This window comes from Panthera pardus, unplaced genomic scaffold, assembly GCF_024362965.1.
Source record: "Panthera pardus isolate Hobbes unplaced genomic scaffold, ASM2436296v1 HiC_scaffold_26, whole genome shotgun sequence".
Classification (NCBI taxonomy): Eukaryota; Metazoa; Chordata; class Mammalia; order Carnivora; family Felidae; genus Panthera; species Panthera pardus.
The window spans coordinates 11,375,084-11,393,046 of record NW_026526832.1 but is presented as its reverse complement, the minus strand read 5'-3'; the positions used below and the strand labels follow the sequence as shown (position 1 = coordinate 11,393,046).

Sequence of the window (17,963 nt, the reverse complement as noted above, 5' to 3'; positions counted from 1 at the left end):
TTCAAATAAATACTAACTGATCATCTCCTACCTACCAGCCACCGCTTGAGGCAGTGTCTCAACGGTTACCAAGGGAGACAAATCCCCAGTCTCCAGGGAGATTCCACATTCCAAGTGACACTGTCCACCTCATTGCGGAGCAAAACTCCTGTGTGGAATTGTAGGCATCATTTCCTGGCGGAGGAAGGCTTTAGACGCAACAGCCTTTCCCGGGCAATTTCCAGTCCTATCAGGCTTGGTACTTGCTTACCCAGCTCCGATCACCTCATCGTTTTTCTTTTTTATGCCTCCTTTGTTTTCCCTGATACATATTAACATTCCTTCTCCTCACCTGGCCTCTAAACTTTCTTTCCCTAGGTGGGCAACAAATGCTTATTTTGAAACCTACTTCTACGTTTCTTTAGTGCCATGGAATTCAAATGGATCCCACAGGGTCCGTGAAAGGGGGAAAGAGCCATTCATGCACAGCCAGCTTGTGACCAGAGCTCTGGAGCATCCAGAAGGAGAGCACGGGGAGTGCTTTTACAGTCATCTACTGACCTAATTAAACATTCAGCACCACACATATGAAAACCTTAGCTCACATGTCACATCTTCATGGGCAGAACGAGGGTTGCTAATGTTAACTCTGAGTCACAGAGATATTATTGCTTCCTTTCTAATATTAATAAAACACAGGCTATACAGGAAAACAAAACCTCACTTGCCTTTCTTATTGTAATCAGCAATTCAGCTTGGTGGGGGAGACCACGGATTTATTGAACTCAAGAGAGATCAATAGGAAAGAGGGAATCAGCATACCAGAATAGAACCATCTAAAACTTCTAGCTCTACAAATAAATTATTTGTTTCTTTTTTGCAGAAGGTAAACCCCAAAAGGGTGTAACCTACCCATCGGCGCTCACATATTCATCATCTAAAAGCCCTGCTGCGAAGACAGGCAAGTGTTCGTATGTGATTTCATCTAAATATTCTGAGTTTGTAAACACGTGTTTTAGGAGGTAGTGTAGAAATTAACATCTGGTCAAGCTCCACTGATGCCAGCAATATTTTCACCAATGCCAGAAACGTGGCCCCAGAAATCAAGGGGATCAGATGGCTGGGGCTGAGGAGTAAGGCTTCAGGTTTTGGTTGCGGTTTTCGAGTTCCAAGATGATCTCTATGTTTTGTAATTTTCATTCACAATGGTTGTTGCCTTGAATTGTATTGTTACTTTAGAAGATGACAGGACATTCTGTCTAGAAATGTTCCCTGGCAGATGAAAGGGGAAAAGCTGTCTCTTACTAGGTATGAAATGAAGGGAAGCAAAAAGGATGGTGTTAACAGAAAACAACTAACAGAAATAACCCAAGCCAAAGATACAGTGTTTATGAGGTTGTGCGTCATGTGAACCACAAAGGGAGCACAGATAGACTTCAGGTCAGGAAAATACCTTTTTCTAGGTTTTTGTGTCAAGGGAGAACTGGGCTATGAGTTATTGTGTCTTTGGGGGCACTTTGATTTCCCACACAAAGAGAAGGGATAAACATCCCTTTCCAACATAAACACAAAAGGGACACTTGGGGTCTTGCCCAGCTTCTAGAGGAGCCACTCTTTAAAGTTATAGTCTCTGGGCACCTGGGTGGCTCAGTCAGTTGAGTGTCTGACTCGTGGTTCCAGCTCAGGTCGTGATCTCACGGTTTGTGGGTTCGAGCCCGACATCAGGCTCTGCACTGACAGCATGGAGCCTGCTTGAGATTCTCTGTCTCCCTCTCTGTGCCCCTCCCCCACTGGCTCCCTCTCTTTCTCTCTCAAAATAAATTTTAAAAATAATAAAAAGCATCGGGGCGCCTGGGTGGCTCAGTCGATTAAACATCCGACTTTGGATCAGATCATGATCTCATGGTTTGTGAGTTCCAGCCCCATGTTGGGCTCTCTGCTGTCAGTGCAGAGCCTGCTTTGAGATCCTCTGTCCCCCCTCCCCACCCCCCGTCCTTCCCCTACTCGTGGATGCTCTTAGGCTTTCTCTCAAAAATAAGTAAGTATTAAAAAAAATTCCAGTGAGAACCATAAAAGGGGGGTCCCCTTTTTTCCTATCCCGATGACAAAATTCCTATAGAAATGGGGGGAAGCAGATGAGATGAAGATATGGGGGCCAGCAGTTACTTGCTCTGGTCTTGGCATGTGCGGATAACAAGCTTCCTAATCCCTCCACGACGGTGAGTTAACAGGTAAATCAGGTCAGGATGACCCCCTCACAGCAAAGCAGCCTTCTTCCATGGGAAAAGAGCTCACTCAACAAATAGGAAACATCTTAAAAAAAAAAAAACAACTACAAAGCACCTTGATTTGCCAGGGGCAGCTCCTTCTGATTTAAATGCTGTTTCCCCAGGCAGGCAGCAACCATCAGGCAGGCAGCTGGTATTGGGCTCGAGTCTCAAGCTACTCTGAACTAAGTAAAAACAGGTAAGTGTTGGTTCGGAGAAGCTCACCAAACCCGAGAAGGCGCATCGCTGGCACTACAGCGAGAGAAAGGGAAGGAAATGCTTCTCAGAGGGTTCTGAGCGAAAGTGGCAGGAGAGCCCCCTCCTGCTTCCCCTTGGCCACCTGCCCCGGCCCCTCCCACCCCCCAGAGGAAAATCAAGCTGACGTTTCCGTTACACTTGACTTCGCAGAGCCTCCTGCCCTCACAGCCTGTACCCACCAAGGCCACCCCGGCCCCCCCGTCTTGGGAATAAGACAGGCTCCGCCACCACTCTAGAGAGACCTTGGGCCACCCTCTGGTGGGAACCGCATTCAGGAATCTCGAGGCTCTTGATGACTTGCCTTCCACCGTGTTCCCCTTTGGAGGAAAGACATACGGAATTTGGAATCAAACCAATAGGGGTCCGAATCCTGGCTCCGCCACCTGTTGTCTGTGAGACCTCTTCTTGGCTTGGCTTCCAGGACTGTGACTGGTATCAAATGTGAATGCTGCTGTCAAAGAGGCCTTCACAGCGTCTGGCACGTAGTAGATGCTTAGTGAATAGATTTCCTGCCCTTGTGTATAATCCTGACTCAGTGGCGGGAAGAGCAAACCCTCCCTCGTCACCCTGACCTCCAGACACTGCTGTTAACTGGGCTTCAGTGTCCGCACTGTCCTCCACTGGGGGAAGGGGAGGGGTGACACAACACGATGATAAGTGCCAGCTACTGCCACTTGCCGAGTGCCCACCATGTGCCAGGCACTGTGCGGGCCCCTGACAGACGTGGTGCCTAGTTAGGACCCGGCCTCGTCAGGTCGGTCTGACCATCCCCATTTTACAGCAAAGGAACGGTAGTGGCCGAGCTGCTGAGGCCTGAAGTCAGGAGTCCAGCCTGATCTGGCTGACGGTTCTCAAATCAGATTTCCAGGGTCCGTCCCAGATGCGGCGCATCAGAATCTATGTGATTAGGGCCCTGGAGTCTGCATTTTAACACCGTCGCTATGATTCAATGATGAGTGAGGTGTAGGGAGCTCTGAGGACCTCCTGCTGCTGCTGAGCAGGTTGTTCAGAACTGTTCATGACCTGGGGCTCCTGGGTGGGCTCCATTCGTTGAGCGTCCAACTCTGGATTTTGGCTCAGGTCACGATCTCACAGTTTGTGGGTTTGGGCCCCACATCGGGCTCTGTGTCAACGGTGTGGAGCCTGCTTGGGGTTCTCTCTCTCTCTCTCTCTCTGTCTTGCTGCCCTTCCCCCTCTCATGCTCACTTGCTCTCTCTCTCAAAATAAATAACTAAACTTAAAAAATTTAGAAAAAAGAAAGAACACTACATGACCTTGTCCATAGAGTAATATGTTAAGAGCCTAAAGGAAATTTTCACGTTTTCCCATGAAAATCTTTGAAAAGATTTCCGTGAGGCTTCTGTGTATCTGACATTGTATGAAGAAACCATTTTGATGGTTTCGTTTCTAACTGCTCAAAAGGAACCTGGTGCAATGAAGAATTCACTTTGGGTCACATCAGGCGTTATGTTCCGTAAGGAATTGGGAGCAACTGGGGAAGGGTTCTTTCTCTGTCTTCATCTTAAAGACAGTTCTGTTCCAGGCAGGAGAGCAGGTGGAAATAACAGCCCATGGAAGACCATGGAAAACCAGACACATGGATCTCTTGGTTGAATTTATGACTCGCTTGAAAGTATCTGCGTCCTAAGCAGCTAACACGACTGGCTGTCATCAGGATATTTAATCTGCTCTCCAGCAATCAATGTTAGCAAAGGAAGACTGGGGGTACTTGGAAACCTCACATTAGCCAACGGTGTGAGAAAAAGACATTTCATGTTTTCAGTATCTCATGAGTGTAAGGTGACAAAAGTCATTACTGCTAGAAGTTTTATTTTTAATTGTGGCTTAATTAACAATTTCCAAGTAAAATGTACTGTAGGTTTTATATCTTTCTTTCCAAATTAATACTTTTATCCTATTTCATAATATACATATGTTATTCTATTAAATGGCTCTTCCCTGTATGAAGCGGGTCCTACCTGGGCCCACATGCCCCTAACAAGACGCTAATGCTTTGGAGCATTTACCAGAGAGTAAGACAGAAGACTACTCCGGAGAAATCAGAAACTTCCCTAGGACTTGTCATGAAGGCTCAGTTCCTTTGAAGTCACGGAAATGTCATAAACCACACAGGTTTGGTTTTGCCCAAGGACGGCGTGAAGACTGGCTGACCCCCCAAAGCTGCCGCCAGCTCTTTAGCGATCGTCTGCCACTGTCTCCAGGCAGATTTGAGGGTGACCAACTGTTAGCGACAACAGGGAAAAGGAGAGCCCGGATGGCCTACGAGAGCAGACTGAACGGCCAAACTCCAACCTGTGTCTGGGGCACTGTGTGCTGATATGCTCTCCCGAGTCAGTGCTCACAGGTGACAGCGGCAGGGTGGGAAACGAGCAGATGCCAGTGCTGGGTGATGGGTCTAAATGCCCTGGCACACATGTGCCTGCGTGACCGGTCCAAGGTCATGGTGCTGACACTGTTTTCCCAGCATGCTGTACAATGTCAAAGAGGAAGTTGGATGGTTCACAGGAACAGCACGGCACCTAATCTCAGATGCTGTCCCTTCGGCCTGCTGTTCTATGTATCGAAGATGCATATCCCTAAGCAGAGTTAAAAGCTAGAGCTGGGGGCGGGGAGCACCTGGGTGCCTCAGTTGGTTAAGCATCTAACTCTTAATTTCAGCCCAGGTCATCATCTCACAGTTCATGAGATTGAGCCCCATGTCGGGCTCCATGCTGAGAGCATGGAGTCTGCTTGGGATTCTCTCTCTCCCTCTCTCTCTGCCCCTCCCCGGCTCCTGCTCTGTCACTTGTCTCTCTCTCAAAATAAATAAACTTAATAAAAAAAAAAAAAAAAAGCTACAGCTACGATGCTGCGGTAAGCTGAAAAATGCCCCTGCACCACCAAAGATACCCACGTCCTCGTCCCTGGTATCTGTGAATTCTTCCATATACGGCAAAACGAGAAAGGGGAGGGGTGCTTGGCCAATGGGACTAGGTTAAGATCTTTGGATGGGGAGACTATCCTGAATTATCTGGGGCAGGGGGAGACAGAGGGAGATTTGATACACATGGAGGAGAGGGTCATGTGAAGACAGAGCAGAGAGAAACTCAGGATGTTGGCCTTGAGGACTGGAGGGGTGTGGCCACAAGCCAAGTAATGCCAGCAGCCACCAGACAACGGAAGAGGCAGAAAGCAGGTTCCGCTCACACCTTGACTGCTGACACCTTGAGGTCAGCCCCAGTGACACTGAGTTCCAACTTTTGGCCTTCAGAGCTGTGAGAGAATAGATTTTTGTTGTTTTAAGCCAGTTTGTGCGTTTGTGACAATTTATGACAGCAGCACTAGGACACTAATACAGAGGAGCAGGCATAGGAGTTAATGTCCCTGCTGGGGGGCTCAGGTGACACATGTCACTGGTCCCTCCCAGGACTGGGGTGCTGTTCAGTTTGGGGACCATTTTGTGTCCCCTTCTGACACAGACCATGGCTGTCAATACAATATCCAATGCCCAGAGGATAGCCACTGGTCCCCATGCCCTAAACCTTCAGAGAAACTGTCAGGGCCCCCAGAGAACTAACACATTAAGACTTGTTTAAAATTGTGGAGGGGTGCCTGGGTGGCTCAGTCGGTTAAGTGGCCAACTTCAGCTCAGGTCATGATCTCACGGTCCGTGAGTTCAAGCCCCGCGTCGGGCTCTGTGCTGACAGCTCAGAGCCTGGAGCCTTTTTCAAATTCTGTGTCTCCCTCTCTCTGACCCTCCCCTGTTGATGCTCTGTCTCTCTCTGTCTCAAAAATAAATAAACGTTAAAAAAATTTAAAAAAAAACAAATGGAATTATAAAATTGTGGAGGGGTGCCTGGGTGGCTCAGTCGGTTAAGTGTCTGATTTCAGCTTAGGTCATGATCTCACGGTTCAAGCCCCACATCGGGCGCAGAGCCTGCTTGGGATTCTCTCTCTCCCTCCTTCTCTGCCTCTTCCCCACTCACACTGTCTCTGTCTTCCTCAAACTAAATAAATAAAACTTAAAAAAATTTTTTTTAATTTTTTTTAATGTTTATTTATTTGAGAGAGAGAGAGAGAGAGAGAGAGAGAATGAGCGGGGGAGGGGAAGAGAGAGAGGGAGACACAGAATCCAAAGCAGGCTGCAGGCTCTGTGCTGTCAGCACAGAACCCAACCCAGGGCTTGAACCCACGAACTGTGAGATCATGACCTGAGCTGAAGTTGGGTGCTCAACTGACTGAGCCACCCAAGTGCCCCAACTAAAAAAATTTCTTTAAATCATGGAAACAATGTAAATCACTACGCATGAATGAAGAGCGCAATTTAGTAGAATCTAGGTGATCCTTACCATGTAATTATTTCCATTACCCCATTTTACAGATGAGCAAACTGGGGCCCAGAGGAGTGAGTTGACTAGTCATGAACCAGTCTAGGCTAGAACATCTAGAATGCATTCTCTGAGAGTAAATCACAGTGAAAGCCCCAAAGTTCCTTCCATCCCTAGGTCAATGCTGACACAGCAAAAAAAAAAAAAAAAAAAAAAACAAAAAAAAAGAAAAGAAAAAGGTTCATAAACCGTTGCTTCTGGTGTCTGGCAAATTAATTTGGCAGTAAATCATGTTCTGCCTTCTCAGTGTTGCTGTAGGATTTAACTGTTTAAATATTTTATTGTTATGGCGCGCCTGGGTGGCTCAGTTAAGCGTCCAACTTCGGCTCAGGTCATGATCTCACATTGTGAGTTCGAGCCCCGCATCGGGCTCCGTGCTGTCATTTCAGAACCTGGAGTCTGCTTTGGATTCTGTGTCTCCTTCTCTCTCTGCCACTCCCCCGCTCGCGCTCTGTCTCTCTCTCTCTCTCAAAAAATGAATCAATGTAAAAAAAATTAAATATTTTATTGTTATTTAATCTTTGGTTTGTTTATTGGCTCATTGTTCCCTCCAGATTGTACATTCCTTTCGGGCAGGTGGATTTTCTCCTCCGCAGCAGCTAGCAGAGATCTTTGCCCAAAGCTAGTGTTCAATAAACATTCGTTTCTGTCCTGATGGGCCCACCAGCCAATTGGTAGGCCTCAGTATAATTTCGTCTTTTTTACAGATGAGGCCACGAAAGCCTACCAGAAGCCACCAGTTCCAGAAACAACCGCACAGCCAGTCACCCTGACGCAGGTAACGGGAGCCACTGCGACCGGAGCCGCCCACGCCAGCCTGCCAAAGCCGTCCCCATCTGCCGGCTCCACCAGCAGCAGCCTCAGACCCCAGCCCGTGGGCCTCAGGAGCGGGGAGCTGGGTCAGTAGGTAGACTGTGTGTTGTCATGCTCTAGGAAAGTAAGAGACGGGGCTTCCGAGGTAACAGCTCTGTCCGAATGCTTGTGCGGAGTGCCGCCTTTTGGGCTAGCTGAGGAGTAGCGCCGAGACCTGGGCCGGAAGTACGTGGTTGTGTCCTTCCGGACTCCAGGGGTAAATCTGAGCCTGATACTACATTAGGACCAAGCTAAGAGCTAAGCCAACCAAGTGGAAGGGGCTTAAGACAGATTCGGAAGTGTGACTGCTGTTACCATACTTAGGAAGGTAGGACGTTACGTGAAACTTTCCCATTGCAAAAGCCGAGTCGAAGGGATAGTAGGTTTCAAGGTAAATGCTGTTGTGTTTTGTTTTAAGGGACAAACGTATGCTCCTGGAAGTCTTCAAATATTAGAAGCAAACAAAACCAAAAAAAAAAACAAAAACCATAGGAAAAGCCAGACAGCTAAACTTTTTATTCCCTTTCTGATTGCTGTTTATGTATCCGTTTCTTAAATAGTGTTTTAGATTTAACCAATCTTGGTATTACATAACCAATCTTGGTATTACCTCAAGAGCTCATCTGATAACTCAGTCTCTAGTTTCTATGCAGGTTTTTATGCAAGCCATCCTAGGCTAATAAGACCGTCTCATTTCTAAAGGTCTTCTGGAAAGAGTCCAGAACATTCCACAGCAGGAGTGACAGCAGGTTTTTCTAAATATTTCCCACCCAGGGCCATTTTCTCCTTCTAGGAGGACGTGCCCAGGACTTGTTCCTTCAGCCTCACCTCCAGCCACACAGCAGGGCCCTTGCCTGTTCCATGTCAGAGTCCGGCCATCCATTCATCCTTTTATCTAACAAATAACGTCAGCACTTGCAACATGCTGGACACTTCGAAGCACCTTACAATTAGCCTATGAGATCCTCATAACCGAGCTACATAATTAGATCTACGACTTCTGATTTCACTAATTCCTTGCATTGATGAGGAAACCAGAGAGAAGGGCAGTGAGGAAACCGGCCCAGGTCACACGGCTGGGAAACAGCAGAGCCACGATGGCACCCCAGCAGCCGGGGTCCCCCCTGTCCTGCAGGAGGCATCCCTGCCATAAACGAACACCCCAGGCACGAATGAAGCCATCCCAGAAGGAGGGGCCTGACCTGCCCTTGCCACGGATTGGGCAGCGAGGCCAGAGGATGTTAGGCACCCCCAACGCCCACTGTGTGAAGAATAACAACAATGGAGCACGCAGTCCCTGCTTCCCTGTGCTGGGCACCCTGTGTGCACTATTTTACTCAATGTTCCTAACTACTCTATGAAACAAGGGGTATTATCATTCCATGGGATGAACGACCCCTGGAAGGATCAATGATGGAAAGTACCCAAATAAAAATACCATAAAAATAATTGCTGGGATACACAGGACATGACCCCATCCCCGCCCCCGCCATCCTGTTCCTGTGGAACCCCGGCTAACACGAGCACAGGCACATGATGCCTGACAGCAAGAGAAATATCAGGAAGCAAGGATCCTGGGTGAGAGAGGCCCTCAAGCCACAAGCTTTCCTTCTTCATAACTTCAGGCTCTTGACTTTAGGGGCCCTTGATTCTTTCAGAGACTTTTGAGTGGTTGAGTAAGTTGTTTGCTCCTGGTGTCTCCTCGGAGGAGGTCAGTTTTTACATAACACATATAATTAAACATGTGGCATATTTATCTGGCTACACTGGGAGCTTGGAAATCCTGTGACAGGCTGGGCCTGTGCTGGTAGAAACCTCAAGGAACTTGATGTAGTGGCTCCTGACCTGGCAAAGCCTCATTATTCCTGGCTGGGGGACAGGGGCCGTTGGACAGCAGCCTCCCAGCCCGGCAGCCTCCCTCTTCAACCTCGGCCAGCGCCCACGCCGCCCCACAGCCTGCCAGGCAAACACTCAGAACGAGCGCTCCATGCCGCCTCCACGGTAACTGCCAAGAAATGGGCCAGACTGGAAAGGGAGGAAGGGAGAGGGGGCTTGAAGAAACCATGTTGCCCGCTCAAAGGATTTGCTGTAGGAATGAAGAGAAGTGAAAATGGATGTTTGAAGGCCTCTGTCTTTTTCTTTTTTTAAGAAGAGTTTTTTGAAATACTTTCCACATATCCTACAATTCACCCATTGAAGTCGTACAATTCAGTTGTTCTTAGTATATTTGCAGAGTTAGGCAACCATCCCCACGATCGATTCTAGAACATTTGCATCATCCCCAAAAGAAACCTGTACCCATTAACTGATCCCTCCGTCCCCCAGCCCAGGTAACAGTAAGTCTACTTTCACGAATGCCTATATTCATATATGGCTATAGGTAGCTTGTGATCTTTTAGCCCAACTATATTAAATCATAATCAGTACACAGATAATTCCTTTTTTTCTTCAAATCAACTGAGAATGTTCTGCCAGCTATAACAGAGCAACTCTCTTATTGCTGATAGACAAGTGAGTTGTTGTTACTGCCTTTATTAAGGGTTTTCTCCTCTTTTGTATTGACGAGAGTCAAAAGATTGTAGAAGTGTGTTGTAGATGGGGTGTCCAGGTAAAACATAATTTATTTGTTTATTCAACAAATATTTATTGAGAGCCTACTATGTGTCAGGCACTGCCCTGAGATCTTGGGCTACACCTGTGAACACACCCTACCAAGATCCCTGCAACGGGTCCCTTCAGCTTAGGACACCTAGAAGTGTGTAGCCAGAACAGGAGCAATCTGCCTCTGGGATCAAGGAGTATCTTTGCTCTACAATAAGATAAAAGGCTGCCTCTCAGACAGAACATAGGAACTTGGAGGGAGTCTTGCGGAAGGTGGAAACTTTGTAGCAGGAAAAGTCAGAGGCTCTCCCAGCCCAAGAAGAGGAGCCGATACAGATGGAAGAAAAAGGATGGGTCTGGACACCCCTTAACTGACCCGTGAATAGGCAAACCTAACAAGACAGTGAGGAACAAATCAAGGCTGGGGGTAAGGGAGCCAAGAGCCAGAGCAATAGAGACTTCTCAGAGAGACAGGAGTGAGGCCGTCTGTCATGAGAGAAGCCAGACTACACGGGCACCCGCAGAGCCACATCCCACGACCAGAGAGGGCAGCCAGTAGAACCAGATCCATAGATATGCTGGGGAAGGAGTTCTAGAAAAGATGGAAAATCCCTCCAGGCCTGCTCTGCAGGGTCAGCTGAATCTACCGCAGGCTTACAAGGGTGGGGTGGCTCTGCTGGGCATGATTTTCCTAGTCGGGTTCCTTTCAAGAAGTGCCACAGGTGACTCAGGAGACCTAACAGATTACATGTGCCCACGAAGAAGGGTAAACCAAGGAAGGGAGCAGAGCGCCGCCTGGTGGCAAGACATGCGGGCGGCTGTGGTCATTCACCTTCTCGCCGTTTATCTCCTCTCTGAAAGCTTATCTGTCTTTAAGTTTATCTGGAAAACTTAGGTCTTCAAGTCCAGTCTTACAAATAGTAAGAAAAAGATGAACATTCCCATGGAAAAATAGGTGAAGGTCATGACCAGGCAAGCCACAGTGGAAGAACTGTAAATGACCAATAAATAGAGCAGAAGATGTTCAACCTCCCCAGGAATCAAAGCAATGCAAATTAAGCTATATCACATCCTTCTTCACCAATTCACATGAGAAACTGAGGATACGTGGTTTGGGCAAAAGTGTAGAGAAACGACCCAGAATTTGCACTTACTGGAATGTATCCTGAGGTAACGTCATCTGAGGGGGACCAGGAGCCTGGACACAGATGTTGTTCCTAACAGAAAAAGAAGTACAAGCGATTTAATTGTCCACCATCAGAATGGTTAAAGCAATTAGCACACAGCTATTATCATTTTGATGAATATGTGCACCTCCTGGCAGGAGACTGGCCTGTGGTGGGTTGTTAACTCAAGGAAGGAGTCGACAAAACAGCACGGGTGCTGATCTCACTTGTGTACCAGCAACTGGAGGATAGAGGGATTGCATGTGGGTTCTTGCTATACACGGCGTATATTTTCACAGTGAGCACATGTTATCGTTACAATGAGAGAGAAAACAAAGCTATTTAGAGTTTGTATTCAGACAGATGGAACAGAGTCAAAGGGAGGGAAACGTTGACTTGTGGACAGTTTGGGTTTTAAGAGAAATTGATATTGTTCCATGGCCTTTTTTTTCTCTCCCCCTCCCTGAAACTTGGTTCCTTCTCTCAGCTCATTTTCCATGGTTCCCTCTTTATAAAATCCCCCTCCTTCCTTTTAAAGCCTTGCTTCAGAGCAATTGCCCAATAATGAACACCGAAGTTGCATTTGATTTTCGCATAAAGTAATTAAGGATAACCCTTCGTGTGCCTTTAAAATGACTGAAAGCTAATGCTATTTGTGTCAATACCCTGTTAGCGCCATTTAAGCAAATTGTTAAATGTTAAGTGACATTGCTATTGAAGGATTACTTTAGCCTCCTCAGGAGTGGCACCGTTGAGAATTATTGTAAGAATAACGAAGTATAAAAAAAAATATGGCACTTTAGTAAAAGATACTTACTTTGACAATTGTGAAATACAAGGGTGATTATTATGTGGAATTTTCAGTCAGTATTTTGAGTTAAATCCCTGCTCCCCCCCCCCCCTTTCTTTTTCCATTTCAATGCCTCCTCGGGGTAGGTTCAGACCGCCCAAGGACAAAGCTTTACCTTAGCTCTGACCTTGGAAATGTCTTGTTAGGTTGGATCATGGAAAGAATGAGAACAGTTCAATGAAAATTCATGCTCTGACCGGTCAAATGTTATTACAGATCTCTGGGCCACCAGCACCTACACAAGCGGCCAAAACAGCCCCCGCGCGGATCCAGGTAAGAACCTGAACTCACCTTTCCAGCTACTGATGGAAGTTAAGCGTGTTTACATGAGCTTTGTCATTCCAGATCCTTGCCATTTGATTTAGATTTGGACAGAGGGCATTAAACCAGTGATGCCAACAGGAGATACTGCTCAGGGGCCCAGCTTGTGAGGAAACTTGAAAGGAATGCAAAGCTTTCACCCATGGCTGTTCCCTCGAGGCACTTTTGTGCAGGTTATGATGGAAATTCCTAAGGATTCAGTAACTAGGCTCTTGTAAACCTGAAAAGGGATACTCTCTGGGGTTTATGCTTGAGGAACTAGGGTAAAAGAAAGAGAAAATTTTGTGGCTTTGTCTAGGGAAGGGCAGAGCCGATCTTGCTGGGGTAATTCTATGATATGGAGAATAGAAGCCCATTCTCTCTCCTCCAGGAATTGTGTGACTTATGACACTCCCAGCAACCCTTTGTTCACGTCTGTGTGGATCCCTTAAAGTTTGGCCCAAGCCCTGGGATGGCAGAGGGACGAGGCAAGTAATTCTCTTCTCTGTGATGCCCTGGAGGCCTGCAGAGATTAGAAAGGAAAATCCAGCAGGGCCGGGTGCTTTCTACAAACTGTGCTCAGGGCCTGGGCCACAAGCTGATCCACTTGATACAGGGACACAAAGCCTTTTGCAGCCACAGGGCACTGCCATGTGGGGCCTGGGTCTCCCAAGGAAAAGAGTCCAGGTTTTACTCTTGCTGGGGGATACCAGTCTGTCCTCCGCATGTTAAAAGATTCCTAGAGACTGTAGGTTCTGTTTTGCTTTGATACTGGATCAGAGCAGGGGCTCCATGTGGTCCCCCATCTAGTTGCTGCCCAACTGTACCTTTGCCAAAGCACACGCTGTTGTCCTGGACAAAGGGTTTTAAGAATCAGATCTCCGGGCAAGGCAAGGATTCCAAGGCCGTCCTAGCCTTCAGTAGGCCCCCGGGACAATTCAGGCAGCCAGGCACGGGGCACTCCCGCACCCTGTCCCCTTGGCTAGGATCTCTGCCTCCTCCACCACCCCCAGAAGGAGAACCAAGCTCAGCTGGCTTGGCTGACCTCCAAGGAAGATCTGAACCGGGGGCACTTATACCAGGGGGCAAATTAAGGGAGGAGAGCAGACTGCTGGTTGCACCTGAATCAGCTGATGCTGTGTGATCCCATCAGGTATCCAAAGTTGGGATTCTCCCAGAGCTGCTTTCCAGAAGCCTGCTGGAGCACAGGTCAGCCCGGGTAAGCTGCCCGCTGCTCACCAGCTGTGCTCCAGCACCCTTGCAAATACCTTACTCCCCATGCACTGGCTGTTGGCCCCCGCAGCTCACCCTGCCACATGGTCAGAGTTTGTGGGCATGCCAAGGTGTTTTACCTTCTAGAAAACGTCTCTTTGCTTTGTCTGTTCTTGGCGTGTCAAAGAGAAAAATCTCCAGCCGTGCAGACATCCAGTAGCACTCGTGGGTTGGGTCTGCTTGAGAGGCCCCCACCTGGGTGGCCTATGCCCCCACCTTGCACACCCCAGGACCCGCCTCTGGGATTGATTGAGCTCACATACACCACAAATCAGACACGGCTCAGGGGGTGGTTGGTAATGAGGCACATTACCTGATCTCCAAGCTCCTACTTTTGACTCCCAAGAACCCAAGGTTACTTTCAGTGATTGACCCCATTCTCTTTTTCTAATGCTACCTCTCTAGTTCTCTAGCTCTGAGCCCTCATTCCTTTCCCTTTCTCTTTCATGCTCCCAGCCATTATGCTTGATCTTCCTAAACTTTCCAGATGCTCCCAGCTGCCTTTGTATCCTCAAATCCTACCCATTTCTGCATCTCCTTCCCTCCTCGTCATCCCTAGAACTTTGCTCTGAGCCTCCCACCCACCCCCAGAGAGCCCTGGCCTCGGAGTGTCTCCTAGCCCACGGGCACCCAGGCCTCACCGGTCCCGCAGCCTCGTTAGGGCTCCTGCCTGTGGGCAGAAGCCACTCGCACACCGTGAGCAAAGGCAGGTCAGAACGTTTGGGGCTCTTAGATACCCTCTGTCAGGCTCTCACCTCAGAGGTAATCAGGCCTATCAGGCAAGTTGCCCAGTTCTTCAGCTAGAAAATCACTGAGACATGGAATTGGGATGAATTGCATAAACTGCCTCCGGTCTGATTCCCCACCGAATATGCCAGAGAAAGGCTTTTGCCCCACGTCAGATACCTTTGAGTGAGCGGTCAGGAGGGGTCCCAGCCCCCTCACTGTTAGACGTAACTATCTAGAACTTAGGCCCATTGATCCTAATTTGGCTAAACTAGAGTGAAGCCTGAGGACCCTGCTCATGGGGATCCTGGGATGTCCTCCCTGCGCCCACCGCACAACTGAGTGAGGCCAGACTTTCTTCTCGTCCTTCAACCGAAACAACATGTCCCAACAGACTGAGCAACAGATATCAGATTCCCACAGTCTTCTGTTATGCCAGGCATTGAAGAAATTTGTCACCCTTGTCACTGAATTATTTTGGAAAATAGCTATTTCTCGTGTTAAAAAAAAAAAAAGCGTATTAAATGGTGAAATAGTTAACATTCTGTTTCAAATGACCGAGCATTTTGATTTTTAGTAGGATAACACACAAACAAGAACCCCTTGGGGTCTTCGATCATTTTTTTTTAACATTTATTTATTTATTTATTGAGAAACAGAGAGAGAGAGAGACACAGAGCACGAGAGGTGGAGGGGCAGAGAGAAAGGGAGACACAGGCTCCAGGCTCCGAGCTGTCAGCAGAGAGCCCAACGCAGGGCTTGAACTCATGAACCGTGAGATCATGAGCTGAGCCAAAGCTGGATGCTTAACTGACTGAGCCACCCAGGCGCCCCTTCAGTCATTTTTAAGAGTATGAATTTGAGAGCCTTTCAAATATACAAAAGGAGCCTTCACATCCACCTTACGTCTCATCTTTTCTAGGATAAATTTCTCCGGTTCCTCCCACAGGTCTTTCTGTGACCTGGCAGATTGTGACCACAGTCCTCGAAGGACTCACACAGAGCACTCAGACCAGAACACGATGCCACCCACGAGGGGTGTGTGCCAGGGCACTGCCTCTCGCTGCCTAAATATTCTGCTTCCATCATGGCAATAACTCAGTAACTCAAGTCACCAGGGTGTTTTTCTCTTGCACTTCTACAGAAGCAGGTCACATCAGTCCTGTCTTTGTGCCATTGAGTCTTTGAACCCAACTTAGAATATCATGCTTATCGCTGTGAAATTCCTCAGTTTTGTCTCTTGCCATCTTCCTGAATCTTAATTCTGTCATTTAGTGTATTAACTATCCTTCCGACTTTTCTGTCATCCGCATAATTGATTAACGTGCCACCTGCCTCTTTTCTCATCACTGATACAAATCTATACCACATGGGACCAAATCTCAGAGCCCCACTAAATACCTGTGTTTAAGGCCACCCACTAACAGACGCGGACAGCTATACATGGACCTCATGAGATTGTCGGTGGCCTCAGTAGTTCATCCTCTCCTCCACAGGACGCCAGACTTGAAACCCACCTCCCACCATGCCTTCTGCCCAACGTCCCCAATTTAAGCCACCACCCCCACTGCAGAGGAACTGTTCTTTAATTAAAAGAAAGTCTAGGGGCGCCTGGGTGGCGCAGTCGGTTAAGCGTCCGACTTCAGCCAGGTCACGATCTCGCGGTCCGTGAGTTCGAGCCCCGCATCGGGCTCTGTGCTGATGGCTCAGAGCCTGGAGCCTGCTTCCGATTCTGTGTCTCCCTCTCTCTCTGCCCCTCCCCCGTTCATGCTCTGTCTCTCTCTGTCTCAAAAATAAATAAACGTTAAAAGAAAGTCTATTTCCTGAGCATGCTAGATGTCAGACACTGTGCCTTGCATTAGGACTACAAAGACAACTAAGATATTTTCAGGTTCTGGAATTCTGCCTCCACAGGTAGAAGGCCCCACACCCCGGTCCTTCAGAGTCATCCGTAAGGCCACTGCCGCCTCTGGCCTCCACTGCCAGTCCCTGCCCCTCCTTCCAGCACCCTCTGAGTGGGGGCAGGAGCCACCTTGCTAGCATGGCCAGCTGTATTTCCAGGGGAAGGAGGGTGCTTCTGATGATTTCAGTTAGAACTCGGTGACTTTGCCTCAGAACCATTCTGCTTCTGCTGTCCAGCTTCAGGCTACATGTTCAACCCAATAGGCTTCACCTGCCTGGAAACCCAACCATGGAATTAATGTTGTCTGCGCGCGAAAAGGCTGCCAGGTCCCAAACCAATACCCCACACCAAGCTGGGAGGGCAACCCGTCTGTAAACCCAGCATTGTGGATGTGTCGGTGACAGATCAAGTGCCTAGAACCTTGGACTGTCCTCAGCCTGCTCTGATAGCCCTTGTGCTCTCGCTGGCCCAGCCAGCGGCTCTGCGAGTGCCTGCCGTTTCACTACAGCAAGAGGGAGCTGTCCACGGGGACCGTGCGGCTCCAGGCAGGGAGCCGGGCCAAGGGAAGGAGGGTACGGGGGTGCCCCAGCTCCGGAGGCCTGCTGCCTCTCAGACCGCCACCTCCTAACACTCACACTCCAGGGGATTCTCTGGGGAGAACCCGGTGGGGGGGCGAAGGGCCAACTGTGCTTCTGCCCCATAAAACTTTACAGCCCTAAGGGCCGTGTCTTACAGCTCCCGCTTGGGTCCTGTGCTTGTCACCTCCAGATGTGCAGGGAACGGAAGCTGTCACCAGTGCAGAGGTCATCACCAGGGTCTCAGAGCAGGGATAATGGGGGTCCCCCACATTTAGCGTGAGTCACGGGGAGTGTGCCAGGTAGTGTGTCCTTCAGTGGCGTAAGATGACCCTGAGATGCCAGCGTGACAGTGACTTCTCACGTGTGATGAACAGGGGGTGATTAAGTGCAGGCTCTGGAGCCTGAGCTTGAAGTTCAGCTCGACCTCTCCCTGTGCCTCAGCTTCCTCACCTGTAACGTGAGGTCGCAGCCGTAACCCAGCTCACGGGGCCGTTGTGACTTAAACTTGCAAAGGGCTTGGCCAGTGCCTGCCGCCAAGCGCGCTCTCAGTAAACGTTAACGGATCTACATGTTTTCCACGGAAATCCTTCAGAGCCAGTTCTTCTCTTAGACGCTGACTATATCTATGAGATGACCAAGCGAGTATCGTCCCAAAAAATAAGTCCTTGTTTTTTAAGACTGGCTTACTCTTTGCGATGTGATTTTGTACACAGTAACCTCTGTGGGAAGCAGGTCAAGGCAGGTGTTCATGACCTCAGCTTTACACAGGAGAAAACTTGAGGTCAGAGAAGGTAGGCAAGTCCCCCAAACCCCCGGCCAAGGT

At 48.6% G+C, this 17,963-nt stretch overlaps 1 protein-coding gene across 1 annotated transcript in view; it reads left to right on the top strand.

Moving 5' to 3' along the window:
- The window catches only part of VIT (vitrin), a 105,585-nt gene that overhangs the window by 54,677 nt on the left and 32,945 nt on the right, over positions 1–17,963 (top strand). Inside the window, exons 6-8 of the mRNA XM_053891007.1 lie at positions 863–940; positions 7,600–7,791; positions 12,578–12,634. Of these exons, the coding sequence (XP_053746982.1) occupies positions 863–940; positions 7,600–7,791; positions 12,578–12,634 (327 nt within the window). The remainder of the gene's footprint in view (positions 1–862; positions 941–7,599; positions 7,792–12,577; positions 12,635–17,963) is intronic.